The sequence below is a fragment of the Amphiprion ocellaris genome, chromosome 12 (genome assembly GCF_022539595.1).
Source record: "Amphiprion ocellaris isolate individual 3 ecotype Okinawa chromosome 12, ASM2253959v1, whole genome shotgun sequence".
NCBI lineage: Eukaryota > Metazoa > Chordata > Actinopteri > Pomacentridae > Amphiprion > Amphiprion ocellaris.
This window is the reverse complement of record NC_072777.1, coordinates 1,000,458-1,018,397: the sequence shown is the minus strand read 5'-3', so window position 1 is coordinate 1,018,397 and position 17,940 is coordinate 1,000,458. Positions and strand designations below refer to the sequence as shown.

General features: G+C 37.3%; 1 protein-coding gene across 1 annotated transcript in view; it reads left to right on the top strand.

Moving 5' to 3' along the window:
• hbs1l (HBS1-like translational GTPase) overlaps positions 1–17,940 on the top strand; it is a 45,746-nt gene that overhangs the window by 10,488 nt on the left and 17,318 nt on the right. Inside the window, exons 5-6 of the mRNA XM_055015805.1 lie at positions 16,048–16,153; positions 16,728–16,972. Coding sequence (XP_054871780.1) covers positions 16,048–16,153; positions 16,728–16,972 — 351 coding nt within the window. The remainder of the gene's footprint in view (positions 1–16,047; positions 16,154–16,727; positions 16,973–17,940) is intronic.

Genomic DNA, 17,940 nt, shown 5'->3' with positions numbered 1-17,940 from the left:
TGGACAGACGGATTCATGTCGCTTCGTTCTGAGCAGCAGCATCAAAACACGTTACAGAAGATTTTACTGAGAATTTCTTCCATTTCTTGTTTTTTTTTTTTTCAGGTGAAACATAAACATAATGATGTGATTTTTGCCTTTACTTCTGGAGGACGTGATTTTTAGTAGCTTCTTTTTTAAGGGACGGTTCTGGATCATTTTGATGATGCTTCTGGATTACGGTTTGGTGTTTCTGCCTGAAATTAAACCATGAAATCATGTTTTAGGGAAGAATCTGACTCATCATTCTCCTCATACAATCCAGGATTCAATCTGTCTTAAACTCAACTCTCAAACCTCTGAATCCTGGTTTCGCTCTCAGTTTATGGACTCGACTCGTGTCTCTGCTGCTTTTACTCTTCTTTTTAAACTTCAAACCAGCAAGCAGCATGCTGGCTGCCTGCCTGGTGAATCTCTGGTCCTGCAGATGAACTTCATCTCCACCATGTGGATCTTTATTGCAGCTCGAACCGGTTCTCCACCAGCACCAACGTGTGAAACCTTCATCTAAGTCTGACATTCTCAGCGTTCAAGTCACCGCTTGGAGGTTGTTTTAAAAATGAAAACGCACAGAAAGCTGCAGCAGAAAGCTCAGGATCATAACCAACATCTACATCTGATTACGGCAGAAAATAGAATAAAAGATGGAAAGAATCGCATGGAAATCAAGCTTAAATTTCCAGTTTATGATAAAAAAGGTTAAAACAGGCCAGAGACGGTCGATCAGGAGGCTGCTGCTGATTTTAGGTAGAATAATTAAAGAACCTTTGTGGACCAACAGAACGACGCTGTCAGAAGCAGCATTTCTACAGTATTTCTGAGTTTATTTTTGACACAGACTCAGTATTTAGTTGCTCAGCTGTTCAGTCTGGCAGCTTGGAATTGACTGACAGTATTTTAGGAACTTTTTAAGGTATTTTTGCTGTTTTTTTTTCTTACTTTTTAAACTTTTGTACGATCTGACTGCATGTGGGTTTTTAATTTTTATACGACCACAAAGTAACGCGATCACAGCAGGAAGGTTTAAAGTGTGAGACTCTTTTTCTTTTCTTTTTTCTGTTTTTTTTTTTTTGGCGTGGCCTCTTTTCTGCGCCGACATAATCGAGGTTGTCGGCATGCAGGTGTTCTGCAGCGATTGGAATATGGATCAGTTTAACCATTGTGTTGGTGTCTCTGCTGCCTCAGTTTGAGGTCGACTCTTTGGTTTGGAGGACACCTGGAGATTTTCCCATGAAGGGAACCAGAACATGCAAACAGACGCTCAAATGTACCGACGAGTGGCTGCTTTTAACTCTTTAATACTGAAGGAATGGGTTTAGTTTGATGAATAAAGCTGCACTGAAGTGAAAACTGTGGATTTGATTTTCACTGGGTGTGTATTTGACATTGCCAGATGTTCATTTGTAGATTTTGAAATAAAGATGGTTGAATTTATGTCCTCTGAATGTGCGTCTGTTTAGGCGTCTCCTCTGGTTTGTGTGTGCAGAAACATACTTTTAGGTTTGTTGTGTTATAATAATATAAAGCAGCTCTAATCCTTATTATACATTAAAACATGTGCACGTCTGTTTAGTGAGACAAAAAGATGCTACAATGATGCAAAAATGACACAAAAATATACAAAAAGATGCTAAAATGACACAAAAAGACACAAAACTGACACAATCATGGTGCTAAAATGACACAAGATGTTAAAATAACAAAGACTAAAGTGACAAAAAGATGCTAAAATGACACAAGAAAGACACAACTGACAGAAAAAATGCTAAAAAGACATAAAATTGACACACAACCGACACAAAAGATGCCATAAAGACACAAAACTGACACAAAAGATGCTAAAAAAGACACAAAACTGACATAAAAAGATGCTAAAATGACACAAAAACAGGCTAAAATAACACAAAAAAAGGCAAAAATGACTGCATGTTGCACACAGTGCGTTCAAGGGCTGTAGGAAAGTTAATAAATCTGACTCTCCTTCCTGCTGTTTACAGTTTCTTGCTGATAATTGGTGTCATTTTGGTGATTTCTTTTTTTAAACTTTCAAAGCAGCCAGTAGGTTTTGGGTGAATTTTAAAAACTGAAACTGCTTCACACCTTCCAGATAACATCAGCAGCAGCTCCACCTTTTAAATAGCAGCAGCTCCACCTTTTAAAGAACATCAGCAGCAGCTCCATCTTTTAAATAACATCAGCAGCAGCTCCACCTTTTAAATAACATCAGCAGCTCCACCGCCGTTTTAAAACCTTAAAGCTGCTGATCTGCTCGCCGTTGTTGTGAAGAAGCTGCTCTGTGAGATCAGAACCTTCTACACGGCATTTGTTGCTGCTTCATTGTCTTGTTAAATGAGCTTTTCTTGGGTTAAAGTGTGCATAAAGTTCACTCAGGTGCAGAGAGCTGAGTGTGGTGGAGCTCCCGGCTGTCAAACAGAGCTCTGAGCCTCAGGGAGGAGATGAACGATGACGGCAGATCGTCAAACACTGGAACTGGTTAGTCAGCGTACAGCGTGTACCGTCCTGGAAGCCTCGGCTCTGGGGACCATCTGGGAGGTCGTTTTTAGTTTATGGAAATCAGAAACGGAGCTCATGAAGCAGCAGGTTTATCCAGAACAGCAGAGTCAAATTATTCTAGTCCAGGTTCCACCTTCAGTCCAGTCTGATCTCCAGTAAAACCAGTAAAACCACAGCATGATAACCTCTAAATAACCACAACTCCTCATGGTTCCGAATGTTCACATTTAAGGAATTATCTTTTTACTAAACATCATGAACAACTTGAAATTTCTTAAGAAAAATAAAATCAGTTTCATCAACATTCAGCTTCAGTTTATCATTTCCACATTACAACTTCCAGATCACAGTGTCGACAAAGGAACACAACATTTAGTCACCTGGAACTGAACCAGAGAGGATTTACAGGAGGATCAAAACCACAAAAGTCAGACCATAAACAAGACAAAATATTACAAAAACGAGACACAAAACAACAAAAAATGAGACGAACGACATGAAACAAAACAAAAACAACAGACAAAACGTTAGATAAAGTTACAAAGCGACAAAAAATGGACAAAAACGAGTCAAAATTCGACACAAAAGCAAAAAAGAACGACCAAAAAAATAATAGACAAAAAAACACAAGCGAGACAAAAAGGAAACAAAACAACAAAAAACAACGAATAAAACGAAACACAAAATGACAAAATATGGCAAAAAACACAAGCGAGACAAAAAGGAAACACAAAATGACAAAAATGAGACAAACGACAAAAAACAATATAACAAGACAAATTATTACAAAAACAAGACACAAAACGACAAAAATGAGACAAACGACATGAAACAAAACAAAACAAAAATTTGACATAAAAGTTACAAAGCGACAAAAGACACAAAACTGCAAAAATGAGACAAAAACCAACAAAGCAAAACACAAAACAACAAAAGTCAGACAAATAAGACAAATAAAACAACAAAAACAAGACAAAAAAAAAAAAAACAAGACAGAACAAAAAAATGAGAAAAACCAAGTGAGACAAGGAAACACAAATGACTAAAATATAAGAAACAAAATGACAAAAGTCAGACAAAAACAAAAATAAGACATGACATTACCAAAACGAAACGCAGAATGACAAAAACGAGAAATAAAATACTACAAAAACAAGACACAAAACACGACAAAAGATCAGTGAACAATCTAGTATTTTACTTTCTGATCCAAACAACTTGTCATGGTCTAGAAATGATTTTAAATTTATAGTTTTACTAATTTACAATCTGCAGTTAATGTCTCCTCAGGAATTTTTACCCTCTGGAGGGCCGCTTTTGTACCCTGTTTGGGCCCGCGGGCCTCATGTTGGACACCCTGGTCCAGCAGCAGCAGCAGCAGCAGCAGCAGCAGCAGCTCTTGGTCCTCCAGCATTACTGGAGCCTCTGTGTGGGTTTGGGCAGGAAGCTGCAGTCTTGGAGAAAATGTCAGCCGATCATCTCGGTGTGACACCACCTACGTAGGAAAATCTGATCATGTCTCTCAACTTTCACAGCTTTTGTCAAACGCTGCCACAGATCAAATCGTTCTGTCTGCAAAGCTGCATTTACATGTTGCACAAACAGTGTTGTGTTGTGAGGCGGTGCCAACACTGGAAAATACCGTGTTTACTGCTTATCTATGGTCCAGAGGCAGCAGGTGCATGAGCAGCCACAGTGTGTTAAAGGATTCTACAAGAGAAAATCTGACTTTAATGGAAAAAACAAGAGTCTGTGCTGCTTTTGAAGGCAGGTTACGTCCTAAAAGGCTTTTAAAAGACAGTAAGACACAAAAGCGACAAAAAATTTAATAAAATGACACAAAAAGAAGCTAAAATGACACAAAAAGATGCTGATGATGGACGAACAGTTAAACTTTAGTCTCCTCTGACCAGAGCTCCTTCCTCCATACAGGTTAGGAGTCTCCCACATGTCTTTTTGCAAACTCCAAACGTGTCTTCTTATTTTTAGCTGAAAGTAATGTCTTTGTTCTGGCCACTCCCTCATAAAGCCCAGCTCTATTGTGGTTCTATGGACAGATCCTCCAGCCTCTCCTCCAGGGTCTCTGTGCTGCTCCGTCCATGACTTTTGGTAGATGACCTTCTCTTGGCAGGTTTGTTGTGGTGCCGTGTTCTTTCCATTGGACTATGATGGATTTGATGGTGCTCCTGGGGATTGTTAAAGATTTGGATATTTTTTTATAACCCAACCCTGACTTGTTTGGAGAGTTCCTTGGTCTTCACGGTGGTATTTGGTTAACGATGCCTCTTGCTGAGGTGTTGCAGCCTTTAGGACCTTTATGAAAAGTTGTGTATCTGCTGACAGGTCATGTGACAGGTGGACTTCATTCCACTAATTATGGGACTTCTGAAGCTGCAGGGGGTCCTCGGTTTACGACGTCCTCGACCTACGGCGTTTTGTTGTTACGTCGGAACTCATAATGTGGAACTAGTTGATGAGTGGAGCGGATGAATACGTCGTCATGGCGCTATCAGACGGCTTTGTTTCCATTCTCTGGTTGTACTCCACCTTGGATTGTGCTACATTCACTAACTTTCTGTCCTTCATTATGGCTCCCAGCGTAAGTCAGAGTCTTCTGATGCTTGGAAGAAAAGCATGCATGAAAGTTGTTGGTATTCATGACTTTTCTAAGGAACTGATATCGTGATGCACGGAACGGCTTTGTTTACGTTTTCAGTGGAATTCTGATTTATGCAGAAAAAAGGACCTCCTTTTATTGGTTCCATCAGAGCTTTTTAGAGGCTTCATAACAAAGGTTTTTTAAAAATTCTTTTTTTAATATATGTATATTTCTCCATTCATTTCAAAACTGAGACTGTTTTGTGCAGATCCATCAAATAAAATGGAGAAACCTGACATCTGGTTTCACAGCTGATGCTCCACATAAGCGAGGTGCTTGAAGCAGGTGGCAGAAACCTCCCAGGGCTCCAGACTAACTTGTTTCCTAGGAGCACAGTGGCCCCTAACTTAAAATTTTAGGAGTGCAAGCAGAAAATTTAGGGGTGCACACTGACATCGCCTTGCAAAGTAAATATTCACATTTCCTCTCATTTTCATTGTATTACTGATAAATACTTGAACAATAAATGCAGAAACTGTAATGTTTTCAATTCAAATTTTATTGTGCAGCAGTTGACGCAACATAACTAGAAAAACATTCAGAGAGCTCAGTCCTCCTCCAAGGCTGCTCAGTTGACGTAATATTGCCGACAGATGAAATCTTTAATAAAAATGACCTTGTGCTGAGCACAGACATGTGTTATGCATGTGCATGTTATGTATGGATACCAAATTGTGTGTAAATTACTCTTATAAAAGTCTATTGATCAGTTCATCACTTGGCAAACCTTTGTTTTGCTACTGTTAAAATAACCGTTCCCTCCAGGCTTTTATTTTGAAGGTGTATTTTTAATGGTACGAGCTTTTATTTTGTCACCATTCCAGCAGCACAGGAAGTGTTTATCTAAGAAGTGATTTCTTGATATGACGAAGACGCTGCTGAAAAGTCCAAAAATTCCCATAAAAAATGAAATGAAACGGTTCCAGCTGTTGCTGTCTAGTAAAGGATGTGTCTAAACTCAGAAGCAGCTGGAATGGAGACAAGCTCTGATGGTGTTTCCTGAAGGAAGGAGGGAAGGACAGAAAGGGGAATTTGTGTTCAAAATAAGGCTGATGGCTGAATGTAAATCAAGGCTTTGTGAACCATCAGGAGCTTCACCACTCACACACATCGGTCCACTTTCTTCTTCTTTGGTGTTAACGTCGGTTGATAAACCAGCTCATTTCATTACTCTCAACTACTGGGCTGAAGTGTGGAGCAGAAGTTTGTCAGCAACAAAAAATATTCAATAATAATTTTTAAAAAAAAGCAAATTTACTGGTTGCACATGTGCAAGTAGATGAAAAATTTACTCACACTGTCTCAGATTTTAGTCGCAACATTCAGTGGCAGTCTGGAGCCCTGCATCCACGTCACTGTTTTTATAACTATTTTGCCTCTTTGTTTATTTTGTCTAATTTTGGTAATTTCTGTCTGTTTTTAGTCACTTTGGTCTGTTTTTCATCATATTTATCCTTTTTTTGTTGTATTTTGGTCTTGTTTTGATCAAATTTTTTGTCTTTTTTGGTCATATTTGTCTATTTTTGGTCATGTTTTGCCTCTTTTTTGTGTATTTTGTCTAGTTTTGGTAATTTCTGTCTGCTTTTAGTCACTTTTTCTGTTTTTCATCATATTTGTCCTCTTTGTTGTTTTTTGGTCTGTTTTGATCTAATTTTGGTCGTTTTTGGTCATAATTCGCAGTTTGTGCCGTAGAAACTTGAGTGAAATCTGAGGAGTGTGATCAGAAAGTGTAGTTGTGTTTAATTGAAAGTATAAAACAGGTTTACTGTCTGCTGAGTGGGTGGAGCTCAGGATGGTTTAGGGTTTGAGTCATCCTGAAACAGGTCAGGAGATCTTCACACACTTTCATTCATCACTCAGCTCACAACCCAAACAAAGCTCTCATCAGGGGTTTATCTCCTCCTCAGGTCTGGATCTGGACCAGACCTGGAGAGCTTCTGGTTTCAGAGCTGATGTTCTCCTCATCCTGGAGATGTTTTCTGTTGACATTAAACACAGCAGAGACAGTTTAGTCTCCTTCCTGGAGTTTAGTGTCTCATTTTTCTTATTTTGTGTCTCGTTTTGTGTCATTCTTCGTCTCATTCTTGTCCTTATATGCGTCTTTGGGACAGTTTTGTCGTCTTTCTTTTGTTTTGTGTCTCATTTTTGCTCTTTTTTGTGTCTCTGGGGCACTTTTGTGTCTCAGGCCTTGTCCACACGTAGCAGGGTTTTTGTAAAACCGAATATCCTGCCCCCTCCGTCTAGAAAAAAAACTTACGTACACACCACCCCGTTTTTAGAAAAAAACTTCATCCACACCTAACCGCATAAGTGCGTTTTTCAGCACATTCATAAGCATGCTGGACCTTTAGGTGGCAGTAGTTCCCCAAATCCTATCCAATCAGAGCAAGCTTCCGTCTCTAACGTCGTCCTTCGCCTGTGTTGTTGAATGTGGATCAGTATCTGGGCTTGTAAAAACAAGCAAGTAAAAAGCGCCTGTACAAGAAACAGCATCCAAAACCTTGTGAGAGCATCCATACTGTTACCCAATGTAAACACAGGTCGCATATGTGACGTAAGAACATATTTTGTCGCAGGCGGTGACGTTTCGAAACGCAAAACCCCGGTTACTGATGTCCACATGCAGACGCATAAAACGGAGAATTCGCAAATCTTCACTTTGGTCGGAGTTTTTAAGAAGAATCGTTTTTGATGACGTAAATCTGCGTTTTCGTGTGGATGATAGGCCGAATCGTAGAAAAATATCTTTGTTTTGTGAGATACCCGGCTACGTGTGGACAAGGCCTGATTCTTCTTGTTTTGTGTTGTTCTGTGTGTCATTCTTGTCCTTGTGTGTGTCTTTGTGGCCGTTTTGCGTTTCATTAGTTTGGTTTTGTTTCTTTGGAACTGTCCTGTCTTTCTTTCATTCGTTGTCTCGTTTTTGTCCTTTTATGTGTCTTTGGGACAGTTTTGTTTCCTTACTGTTGTTTTGTGTCTCATTCTTTTCATTTCAAGACTTGTTTGCGTCATTTTGTGTCGTCTTTGTCGTGTTTTATCTCCCTTCTGTTGTTTTGTGTCTTATTTTTGTCCCTTTATGTGTCTTTGGGACAGTTTTGTCTTCATTCTTTTGCTTTGTGTCTTTTTTTCTTATTTAGTATGTCTTTTTCCACATTTTGTGTCTCATTTTTCTCCTTTCATGTCTCTTTGGGACAGTTTTGTCTCCATATATTGTAGATATTTAAGTATTTCTAATTTTATGGAGACAGTTTTCATCTCCTTTCTGTAGTTTTGTGTCTCATTTTGGTCATTTCGTGCATCTTTGGGACAGTTTTGTCTCCATCTTGTGTCCCTTTGTCATTGTTTTGTCTCATCTTTGTCATTTTTAATCTCCCCTCTGGCATTTTTCCTCTCTTTCTCTGTCATGTTTGGTCTTTTTATGTGTCTTTGGGAGAGTTTTTATTCTTTGTGATCGTTGGTGTCTCGTTTTTCTTGTTTTACATGATTATTTTCTGCCCAGCATTTACCCTTTTATGTCTGTTTGTGTCACTTCGTCTCCCTTTGTTTTGTCTTTTCTTGTCATTTTTCATCTTCTTTCTGTCATCTAGACAGTCTCTGGGATAGTTTTGTCACTTTGTGGTAGTTTTGTGTTTAGTTTTTCTTGTTTTGGTTCTGGTTTATTGATCATTCTGCGTTTTTTTTTTTTTTTGGCCCTAACTGAGTCACTAGTAGCTTCACTGTTGGACTGAGAAGTGCAGAATGTTTGTTTTTGTACAGATTCTGGTTGGAACAAACACTTTTAAACAGACATAAATTGAAATTAAATTTCCCGGTTCACGCGATGCGTTTAGGTCTGCAGGAAAGTTAAAAATCCATCAATTCTTACAGTTTTTCTAGTTTCTGGCTGATAAATGGGGCCACTTTGGAGACTTTCTGAGGGAAAACATGACTTTGAGACTCATTGTTTCTGGACTCAGATGGTGAAACAGGATTTCTCTTCTATTTTATGACTCATCCGGTTATTCAGCCACAGCTGCTTCATCCTGCTGCTGATTATCTGCAGAGAACTCATTCACCAGCAGTTACTTTTTAAAATCATGTCTCTCTTTGCAGCATGAAGGACGTCAGTTTGTAATTTCAAACCTGGTCTTTGGTTGCAAAAGTGAAACTGAATCTTGAGTGTTTTCCCCTTTTTTCCCATCACATTTTCAGATGTTTCTCATCTTTTACAGCCTTTAGCGGCCTCAAGTGGCAACAAGACTCTCAATCCAATTGGGTGTAGTTGTTCTGATGACTTTATGTAGTATTAAATTAGGGTTTTTTAAGTATTAAGCCTTCATGATGCAGTTTGTTGGTGTTTTTCAGTCATAAATGAAGACGAGGAAACTCTGCAGACACACAAAGGCATGCAGAATGACTTTATCACAAGAAGACCAAAAAATAGATGCCAACTACAAGAAGATCCAGAAATACAGTCAAATATAAGAAAAAGAGACTAAATTAACACAAATAGAGGTACAGTAAAAAACTATATTAATGTAAAATAGACCCAGAATCTACATAAAAACCTGCAAAATCACGTTTTAAATAAACATCCATCCATCCATCCATTATCTATACACCACTTAATCCTCACTAGGGTCGCGGGGGGGGCTGGAGTCTATCCCAGCTGACTCAGGTGAAGGCAGGGGACACCCTAGACAGGTCACCAGTCTGTCACAGGGCTACATACAGAGACAAACAATCACTCTCACATTCACACCTACGGGCAATTTAGAATGATCAATTAACCTCAGCATATTTTTGGACTGTGGGAGGAAGCCGGAGAACCCGGAGAAAACCCATGCATGCACAGGGAGAACATGCAAACTCCATGCAGAAAGATCCCGGGAAAGCTGGGACGTGAACCAGGGATCTTCTAGCTGCAAGGAGAAAGTGCTAACCACTACGCCACTGTGCAGCCCCTTAAATAAACACAAGAAGACCAAAAAATAGATCCACTAAATGCAAAATCAGGGCTGCAAATAGCAATAATTTTCTCCAGGGATTGTTTTCTGGAGGAACTGATCAGTTTTTTGGACAATAAAATGTCAGAAAATATCTAAAAATGTGGATCAGAGTTTCCTCAAATGTCTGGTTTAGTCCAAAGATCTTCAGTTTACTGTCACAGAGGAAAGAAACCAGAAAATATTCACATTTAAGAAGCTGGAATCGCAGAATTTAAACTGATTTTAATTAGAAAATGACCCAAACTGTTGATTAAAATGTCTGCTGATTAGTTCAACTGAGTTTTCTGACCAGCAGTTGAACAAAAAGTCATTTTAAAGTCGTCTCTTTTGACTTTCAGACTCTTTTTTTCCTTCCTTGCCTGTACGTCGGTGTGTTTGGACAGGGGAGGGTTCTATTTGCATATCCGGGGCCGACGCCTCTGATCCGGGCCTCTGTTGGGCCCTCGGGCCGATCAGTCCTGGTAGGTCCCTGGATGGAGGATGCCCCGTGTTTACCTGACAGTCCTAACAGAGGGAACAGATCCTGCTCAGCGGGTCTCTTGTTGCCCCGAGGCTCGACTGCCAGGAGGAGGATTGTTTGCTGAAGTATTAAAGCAGCCTGTCCGGTAGTTCCAGGAGCTGTTAGACCTCAGGTTAGATCTGACAGGAACCATCCAGGTTAGATCTGACAGGAACCATCCAGGTTAGATCTGACAGGAACCATCCAGGTTAGATCTGACAGGAACCATCACATCATGATGCTGCCACCACCGTGCTTCACAGTGTGGATGGTGTTTTTGTTATAATGTAGAGTTTGGAGTGTTTTTGTAAATAATTCTTGTATAAAACCAGATAAACTGACTGTGATTCAGTGTTCTGAAGCAGTAAAACCTCCTAGATGTTGGTGAATACTTTTTCTGGGCTCTCTAAATCTGATTGGTCCTCCTGATGTCTGGTTTCACAGCTGATGCTCCACATAAACGAGGTGTTTGAAGCAGGTGGTGAAACCTCCACATCTCTGTTCAGGAACCCAAAAAATCCCCACAGCTGCAGGAAGAACTGAAATTCCCCAGAGAGAAGTTTTCCATCTCATGTTGCTGCAGGACAGATGAAATACGTGATGGTTGGACTCAGCAAAACATTCTGTGTAGATTAGGTTTCTTAATGCACAGATAGCTGGTTTTATAAGCTGTAGTTTTTTTTAATTAGAATATCTGATGCAGCAGGTTGAGTAGATAAGAGCTGATAGTCTGGTTGTAAAATGTCTTTTAAATGGTAAAAAATGTGGATCAGAGTTTCCTCAAATGTCTGGTTTAGTCCAAGGATCTTCAGTTTACTGTCACAGAGGAAAGAAACCAGAAAATATTCACATTTAAGAAGCTGGAATCACAGAATTAAAGTATTATTTTTAAATAAAACCTGATGAATGGATCATGAGACGATCTGAGGATGAATTAAATCAGTTTAGATTCTGTAGATGTGAATGAACGAGAGAATAAACATCTAAAAGGAAAAGCCTGATCAGAGCTGAGCTGTTTCACAATGAGAGGGACTTTTTCCTGCAGTCATTCAGAGAATCCTTGGTTAGAGAAAGTCCATTAATAATTCTGTTGAATGTCACGCCTCTCCTCTCATCTTCCCTCGGGTGTTTTTTATGATGAATAATCTTGAAGTTTAAACTATGAAGCCTGCAGCAGCTCAAACCGGTCTAATTTATCACATAAAATACGTGTTTAACAGCAGCTCTGAGGTGTTTTTAGAAGCATTCTGTGACTAAAACCGTGCAGTTAAATAACGAAGACATCATGTGGGCGTTGATCTGTTTTGGATTTTATCAAAAATGTGAAAGAGCAACAGATAAAAGTTCATTAAACATCAGTCTGTGAATCAGTTGTCATAGTTCAAAATATCTAAAATATTTAAATAAAAATCTAAATTATATTTTAAATAATTTACCATCAAACAAGTGCTACATCGAAAATAGAAAAAAATTTTTTTTAAAGTTTGAAAAATGTCCAAAAATATGAAGAAATTAAGGAAACGTTAAATTTTTTTAAATCAACAAATAGAAAAAAGTCTTTAAAATCTCTACAAATATTTAAAATAAAAAGTTCCTGTTACTAAAACCTTACCGTTAAATCAGTGATTTATCTTCACTGTGCCACCACTATAAATAAATATAAACAAATAATATAAATAAATATTAATATATTAATATTAATAATTAATAATTAATATTAATATAAATAAAGATATATTGATCAAATATTTTTTTTTTTAAAATCACAATTTATTTCAAAAAATGTAAAAAAAAAAAAATCTTAACATATCCAAACAATTGCAAAAAATATTTTAATACATTTCTAATAATTTACAATTGTAATTTATAATGTAAAAAATTACAACAAAACATAAAGAAATTAAAAAATGATATCAAGAAATGGCAAAAATCTCTAAAATTTCCACAAATGTGACTAAAACCTTGCAGTTAAATCAGTGATTTATCTTCACTATACCACTGCTATAAATAAATACAAACAATATAAATAATGAAAGATATATTAATAAAAAATTAAATCACAGTTTCTTTTAAAACAGGTTTTTTTTTTTTTTTAAAAAAGCTAAATACACAATATCAAAACAATTTCAAAATTTTAAAATCCCATATGACTAAAACCTGCACTTAAATAATGAGGGCACCATATAATGAGTGGGAGTGGATCTGATTTGATTTTATTTAAAAATGAAAAATGTGAAAGGAAAATGGGTGACAGTGCGTTTTCTGTTTGGATGAAGACACTAAGGAAATATTGAAATAAATAAAAATTTATTTTTATTTTTTATATATATATATATATATATATATATAGAGAGAGAGAGAGAGAGAGAGAGAGAGAGAGAGAGAGAGAGAGAGAGAGAGAGAGAGAGAGAGAGAGAGAGAGAGAGAGAGAGAGAGAGAGAGAGAGAGAGAGAGAGAGAGAGAGAGAGAGAGAGAGAGAGAGAGAGAGAGAGAGAGAGAGAGAGAGAGAGAGAGAGAGAGAGAGAGAGAGAGAGAGAGAGAGAGAGAAAAATAACATAGATATAAACAATTTAAATACATACAAATATATATTAATAAGATATCTAAAATATTTTTAAAAGCCACACATTTTATAAAAATAAAAAACAACCTGAACGTATAAAAATGAACGACTAAAAGCTTAATTTAAGTCTGAAGTTTAAAAAATATGAAGAAATTAGGGAGCTGTTAAAGAATGTTATTAACAAATGTCTAAAATATCCACAAATATTTTTATAAAAATTTAAAATCCCCTGTGACTAAAACCTGCAGTTAAATAAAGTGGACCGCATGTGGGAGTGGATCTGATTTGATATTATTATAAAATGTGAAAGGATGACAGATGAAAATGTGCATTTTGGATGAAGACACTAAGGAAATATTAAAAACTTTTTTTAAGTATAAAAAAATGAGAAAATAATTTTAAAAATGTAATATAAAAATTAAAATAACACATATATATATGTATATATGTATATATATATATATATATATATATATATATATACATATAAATTATCTGAATATATAAAAGTATTAAAATACAAACAAATCAATCAACTTAAACAAGTTTAAGTTTTAAAAATTAAAATAAATTAAGGAACTGTCTAAAATATCCATAAATATTTTTTTTAAATGTTAATAATCCCCTGTGACTAAAAGCTTTTAGTTAATTAAGGAGGACAGCGTGTGGGAGTGGATCTGATTTGATGTTCTTTTAAAGGATGACAGATAAAACCGTGTGTTTTCTGAGCTTCTTTCTGAAGCTGTAGAAGGATCTTCCTGTCAGATTATTCTCCTCCAGCTCTGCACTCACTGCTGCTGCTGCTGCTGAGGCGACACCTTTCTCTGGAGATTCATTCTGCGAAACGCTGTGTCACCCTGATCTATTTACGTGGAGGCAACGGCCACTTCTGAAATTAACCCCTGCTGCTCCAGGATGTTGGTGATGCAGCGTGCAGCAGCTCAGCAGCAGCTCCGCTAAATGAATCAGAGCCGGGCTGAGATGACTGGACCCGGGGCCTCCGGGGCCACGATGACGAGGCGCTGACCTCAGCAGCTTCACCGGGTACTCTCACTGCTGGCAGCAAAACCTGAGCAACGTGCACGGAGATAAACGGAGATAATCATCAGGTGGATCTGGGTTAGACTTTAGAGAGAGGTACAACTGAAACCTCACATTTACAGATCCTTCCTGCAGTAAAAGTACTAATAGAGCAAAGTAAAAGTACTCTGTTAGTCAGAAACCTCCTCCTTCCTGCAGTAAAAGTACTAATAGAGCAAAGTAAAAGTACTCTGTTAGTCAGAAACCTCCTCCTTCCTGCAGTAGAAGTACCACTAGAACAAAGTAAAAGTACTCTGTTAGTCAGAAACCTCCTCCTTCCTGCAGTAAAAGTACTAATAGAGCAAAGTAAAAGTACTCTGTTAGTCAGAAACCTCCTCCTTCCTGCAGTAAAAGTACTAATAGAGCAAAGTAAAAGTACTCTGTTAGTCAGAAACCTCCTCCTTCCTGCAGTAGAAGTACCACTAGAACAAAGTAAAAGTACTCTGTTAGTCAGAAACCTCCTCCTTCCTGCAGTAAAAGTACTAATAGAGCAAAGTAAAAGTACTCTGTTAGTCAGAAACCTCCTCCTTCCTGCAGTAAAAGTACTAATAGAGCAAAGTAAAAGTACTCTGTTAGTCAGAAACCTCCTCCTTCCTGCAGTAAAAGTACTAATAGAGCAAAATAAAAGTACTCTGTTAGTCAGAAACCTCCTCCTTCCTGCAGTAAAAGTACTAATAGAGCAAAGTAAAAGTACTCTGTTAGTCAGAAACCTCCTCCTTCCTGCAGTAAAAGTACCAACAGAACAAAATAAAAGTACTCTATTAGTCACAAACGTCCTCCTTAATGCAGTGAAAGTACTCTTAGTACTATTAGTCAGAACATAAAAATGAGTATTTTAAAAAATATATGGATAAATATCTTAATTTAAATCAACAAATATAAAATATTAACTATATCTGTGTGTATATTTTTGGGATTTTTAAAATATAAACAAATATTAAAAATAAAAAATATAAAAACATTAACATAATAAACACAAATAAAATCTGAAGAGAATTTCATAAGATGTTATCAACAAATATCAAACATTTCTAAAAAAAATATCAAATATAACAAAATAATATTTTAAAAAATACATTAAATTCAAAGAAAAATCTAAAAACCACAGATTTTATTCAAAAAAAGACAATCTAAATATCAGAAAATATCTAAAATATTGCCACTAAAATATCTAATTAAAAATTTAGCGCTTTTACTTTAAGGAGAAAAAAATGCTAAATGATCTGAAGAAATGGGGAAAAAAAAAACCCAATAAAAACAAACACTTAAATAGATTTTCTTTAAACTAAATGTTTTCTTTTTTTAAATATATATTTTTAGTCGAAAATGTTATCAGAAAATACTGTAAAAATCAAACCACATCATTCACTGAAAGGTTGGAGACTACTGGTTAAATCTTTTTTGATTTTAAAACCTTCTTTTATTTTCTACTGTCTCAAATCTGCATCTTTATAAATCTGTTCGGTAAATGTAGAGGAGAAAGTTCATTTTTTTTCCGTATGAGATGTTGTTTCGTGGAAGGAAAAAGTAGAACAACATGGAAATAACTCTTAGACACCGTTTTGTTGTGAAGTGACCAAACAGACGTTTATGGTTCGTTGAAGGTCATTTCTTTGCCCTTTTCAGTCGGAAAACTCCTCATCATTTAGAAAGTGTCACTAACGGTGAGTCATTGATGAGTTTTTGTGTCTCTTTTTGTTCCGTTCAGCTAAAAGCAGAGATGCTGGAAACAAACTGGACTCCGAGGTGGTTCCTAAAGTGGCCCGAATGACCGTCTCTGGAAAGAAGCAGACGATGGGCTTCGACGTTCCCAGGTATCTGAAATATAACTTCCTGTTGATGGTCTGAGATATAACTTCCTGTTGATGGTCTGAGATATAACTTCCTGTTGATGGTCTGAGAAAAACTTCCTGTTGATGAGATACAACTTCCTGTTGATGAGATACAACTTCCTGTTGATGAGATACAACTTCCTGTTGATGGTCTGAGATATAACTTCCTGTTGATGGTCTGAGATACAACTTCCTGTTGATAAGATATAACTTCCTGAGATGCAACTTCCTATTGATGGTCTGAGATATAACTTCCTGTTGATGGTCTGAGATATAACTTCCTGTTGATGGTCTGAGATATAACTTCCTGTTGATGGTCTGAGATATAACTTCCTGTTGATGAGATATAACTTCCTGTTGATGAGATACAACTTCCTGTTGATGAGATATAACTTCCTGTTGATGAGATATAACTTCCTGTTGATGAGATACAACTTCCTGTTGATGAGATACAACTTCCTGGTTATGTTCTTGGGATTGAACTTCCTGTTGATGTTCTTGTGATTGAACTTCCTGGTTCTGTACTTGTGATGTAACTTCCTGGTTCTGTCCTCAGCTCCGGGGAGAACGGCGTCGTCTCAGCTCCTGTCCGTCGAGGCGGCAGCCCTGAAAACGTGACCCCTGCCCCAGACTCTGCCTCCAAGCGTCCTGAGACGCCGTCTAAAGCTTCGAACGGAGACGAAATGCCGGCTGCTCCGACTCCGGGTCGATCCTCCGGAAAGACTCGGCATGCGATTAACGTCAAGGCGGAGCTGGAGAAGAGACAAGGAGGAAAACCTCTGCTGAACCTGGTGGTTATCGGTGGGTCCAGGTCCTCAAATACACAAAATGTGAAGCAGATCAACAGATCAGTACAAAAACTCTAAACATTTCCACCCACATGCAGACTTAAAATGTTTCCCCCGAGTTTTGATTCAAGTTTCTTCCGGATAGAAATGACAGAAACAAGAGTCAAAACACAGCAAAATGTTCTGTTAGGCATATTAATGAATAATTTAAACTATTTATGTGTTCTTGTTTTACATTTTTAACAAAAATACCATGTCCAAAATTATTCATACCACTGGAATCTTTTTTTTTTTTTTTTGATAAAAAGCAGCTTCTGTTTTGATGCTGCTGCTCCTGGTGACTTCCATCCTGTTTTAGAGAGTTCTATTACACAATAAATTCTGAATAGGTTTAAAACAACTGGAGGAAATCATCTGGACGTTTGCAGGAAAAAATGAAGAAAATGCAAACATGACAATTAAAAAAAGAAAGGAAGTGATGGAAGCACAAAGAGGAACACAAACCCAGTGGAGACACAAAATTAACATAAAGACACACAAAGACACATAAAACATCTATGACACAAAATCAGCAGGAAAAGATGCAAAATGACTACAAAGAGACACAAAGTCAACAGAAGAAGACAAAATACAAAGAGGAAAAAAAAATAGAAAACACAAAGAGCAGCACAAAGCTCGTCAGTAATTAGAATTATTTTATTGATGTGGAGCCTTTAAAAGACTGTAGGAAGATTTATGGACGTTTTACGTCATTTCCAACCAGAAGAAACATCAAAACCTGACAGTGAATGAAAACTGATTATATGAAGTTATATTTATTTAAAGAGCTGCTTGTTGGATGTTTAGAAGCAGGTCTGTGATCTTCTGTCCTGCTTCGGCCTTCATGGCAGTAAATAAACGACCTTTAGTTGCTCAGTCATGTCTTCTCGTTCTCAGTTGGAGCAGAAAAAGTGACTCGGCGGTTTCAGAAGTGCAGATGAT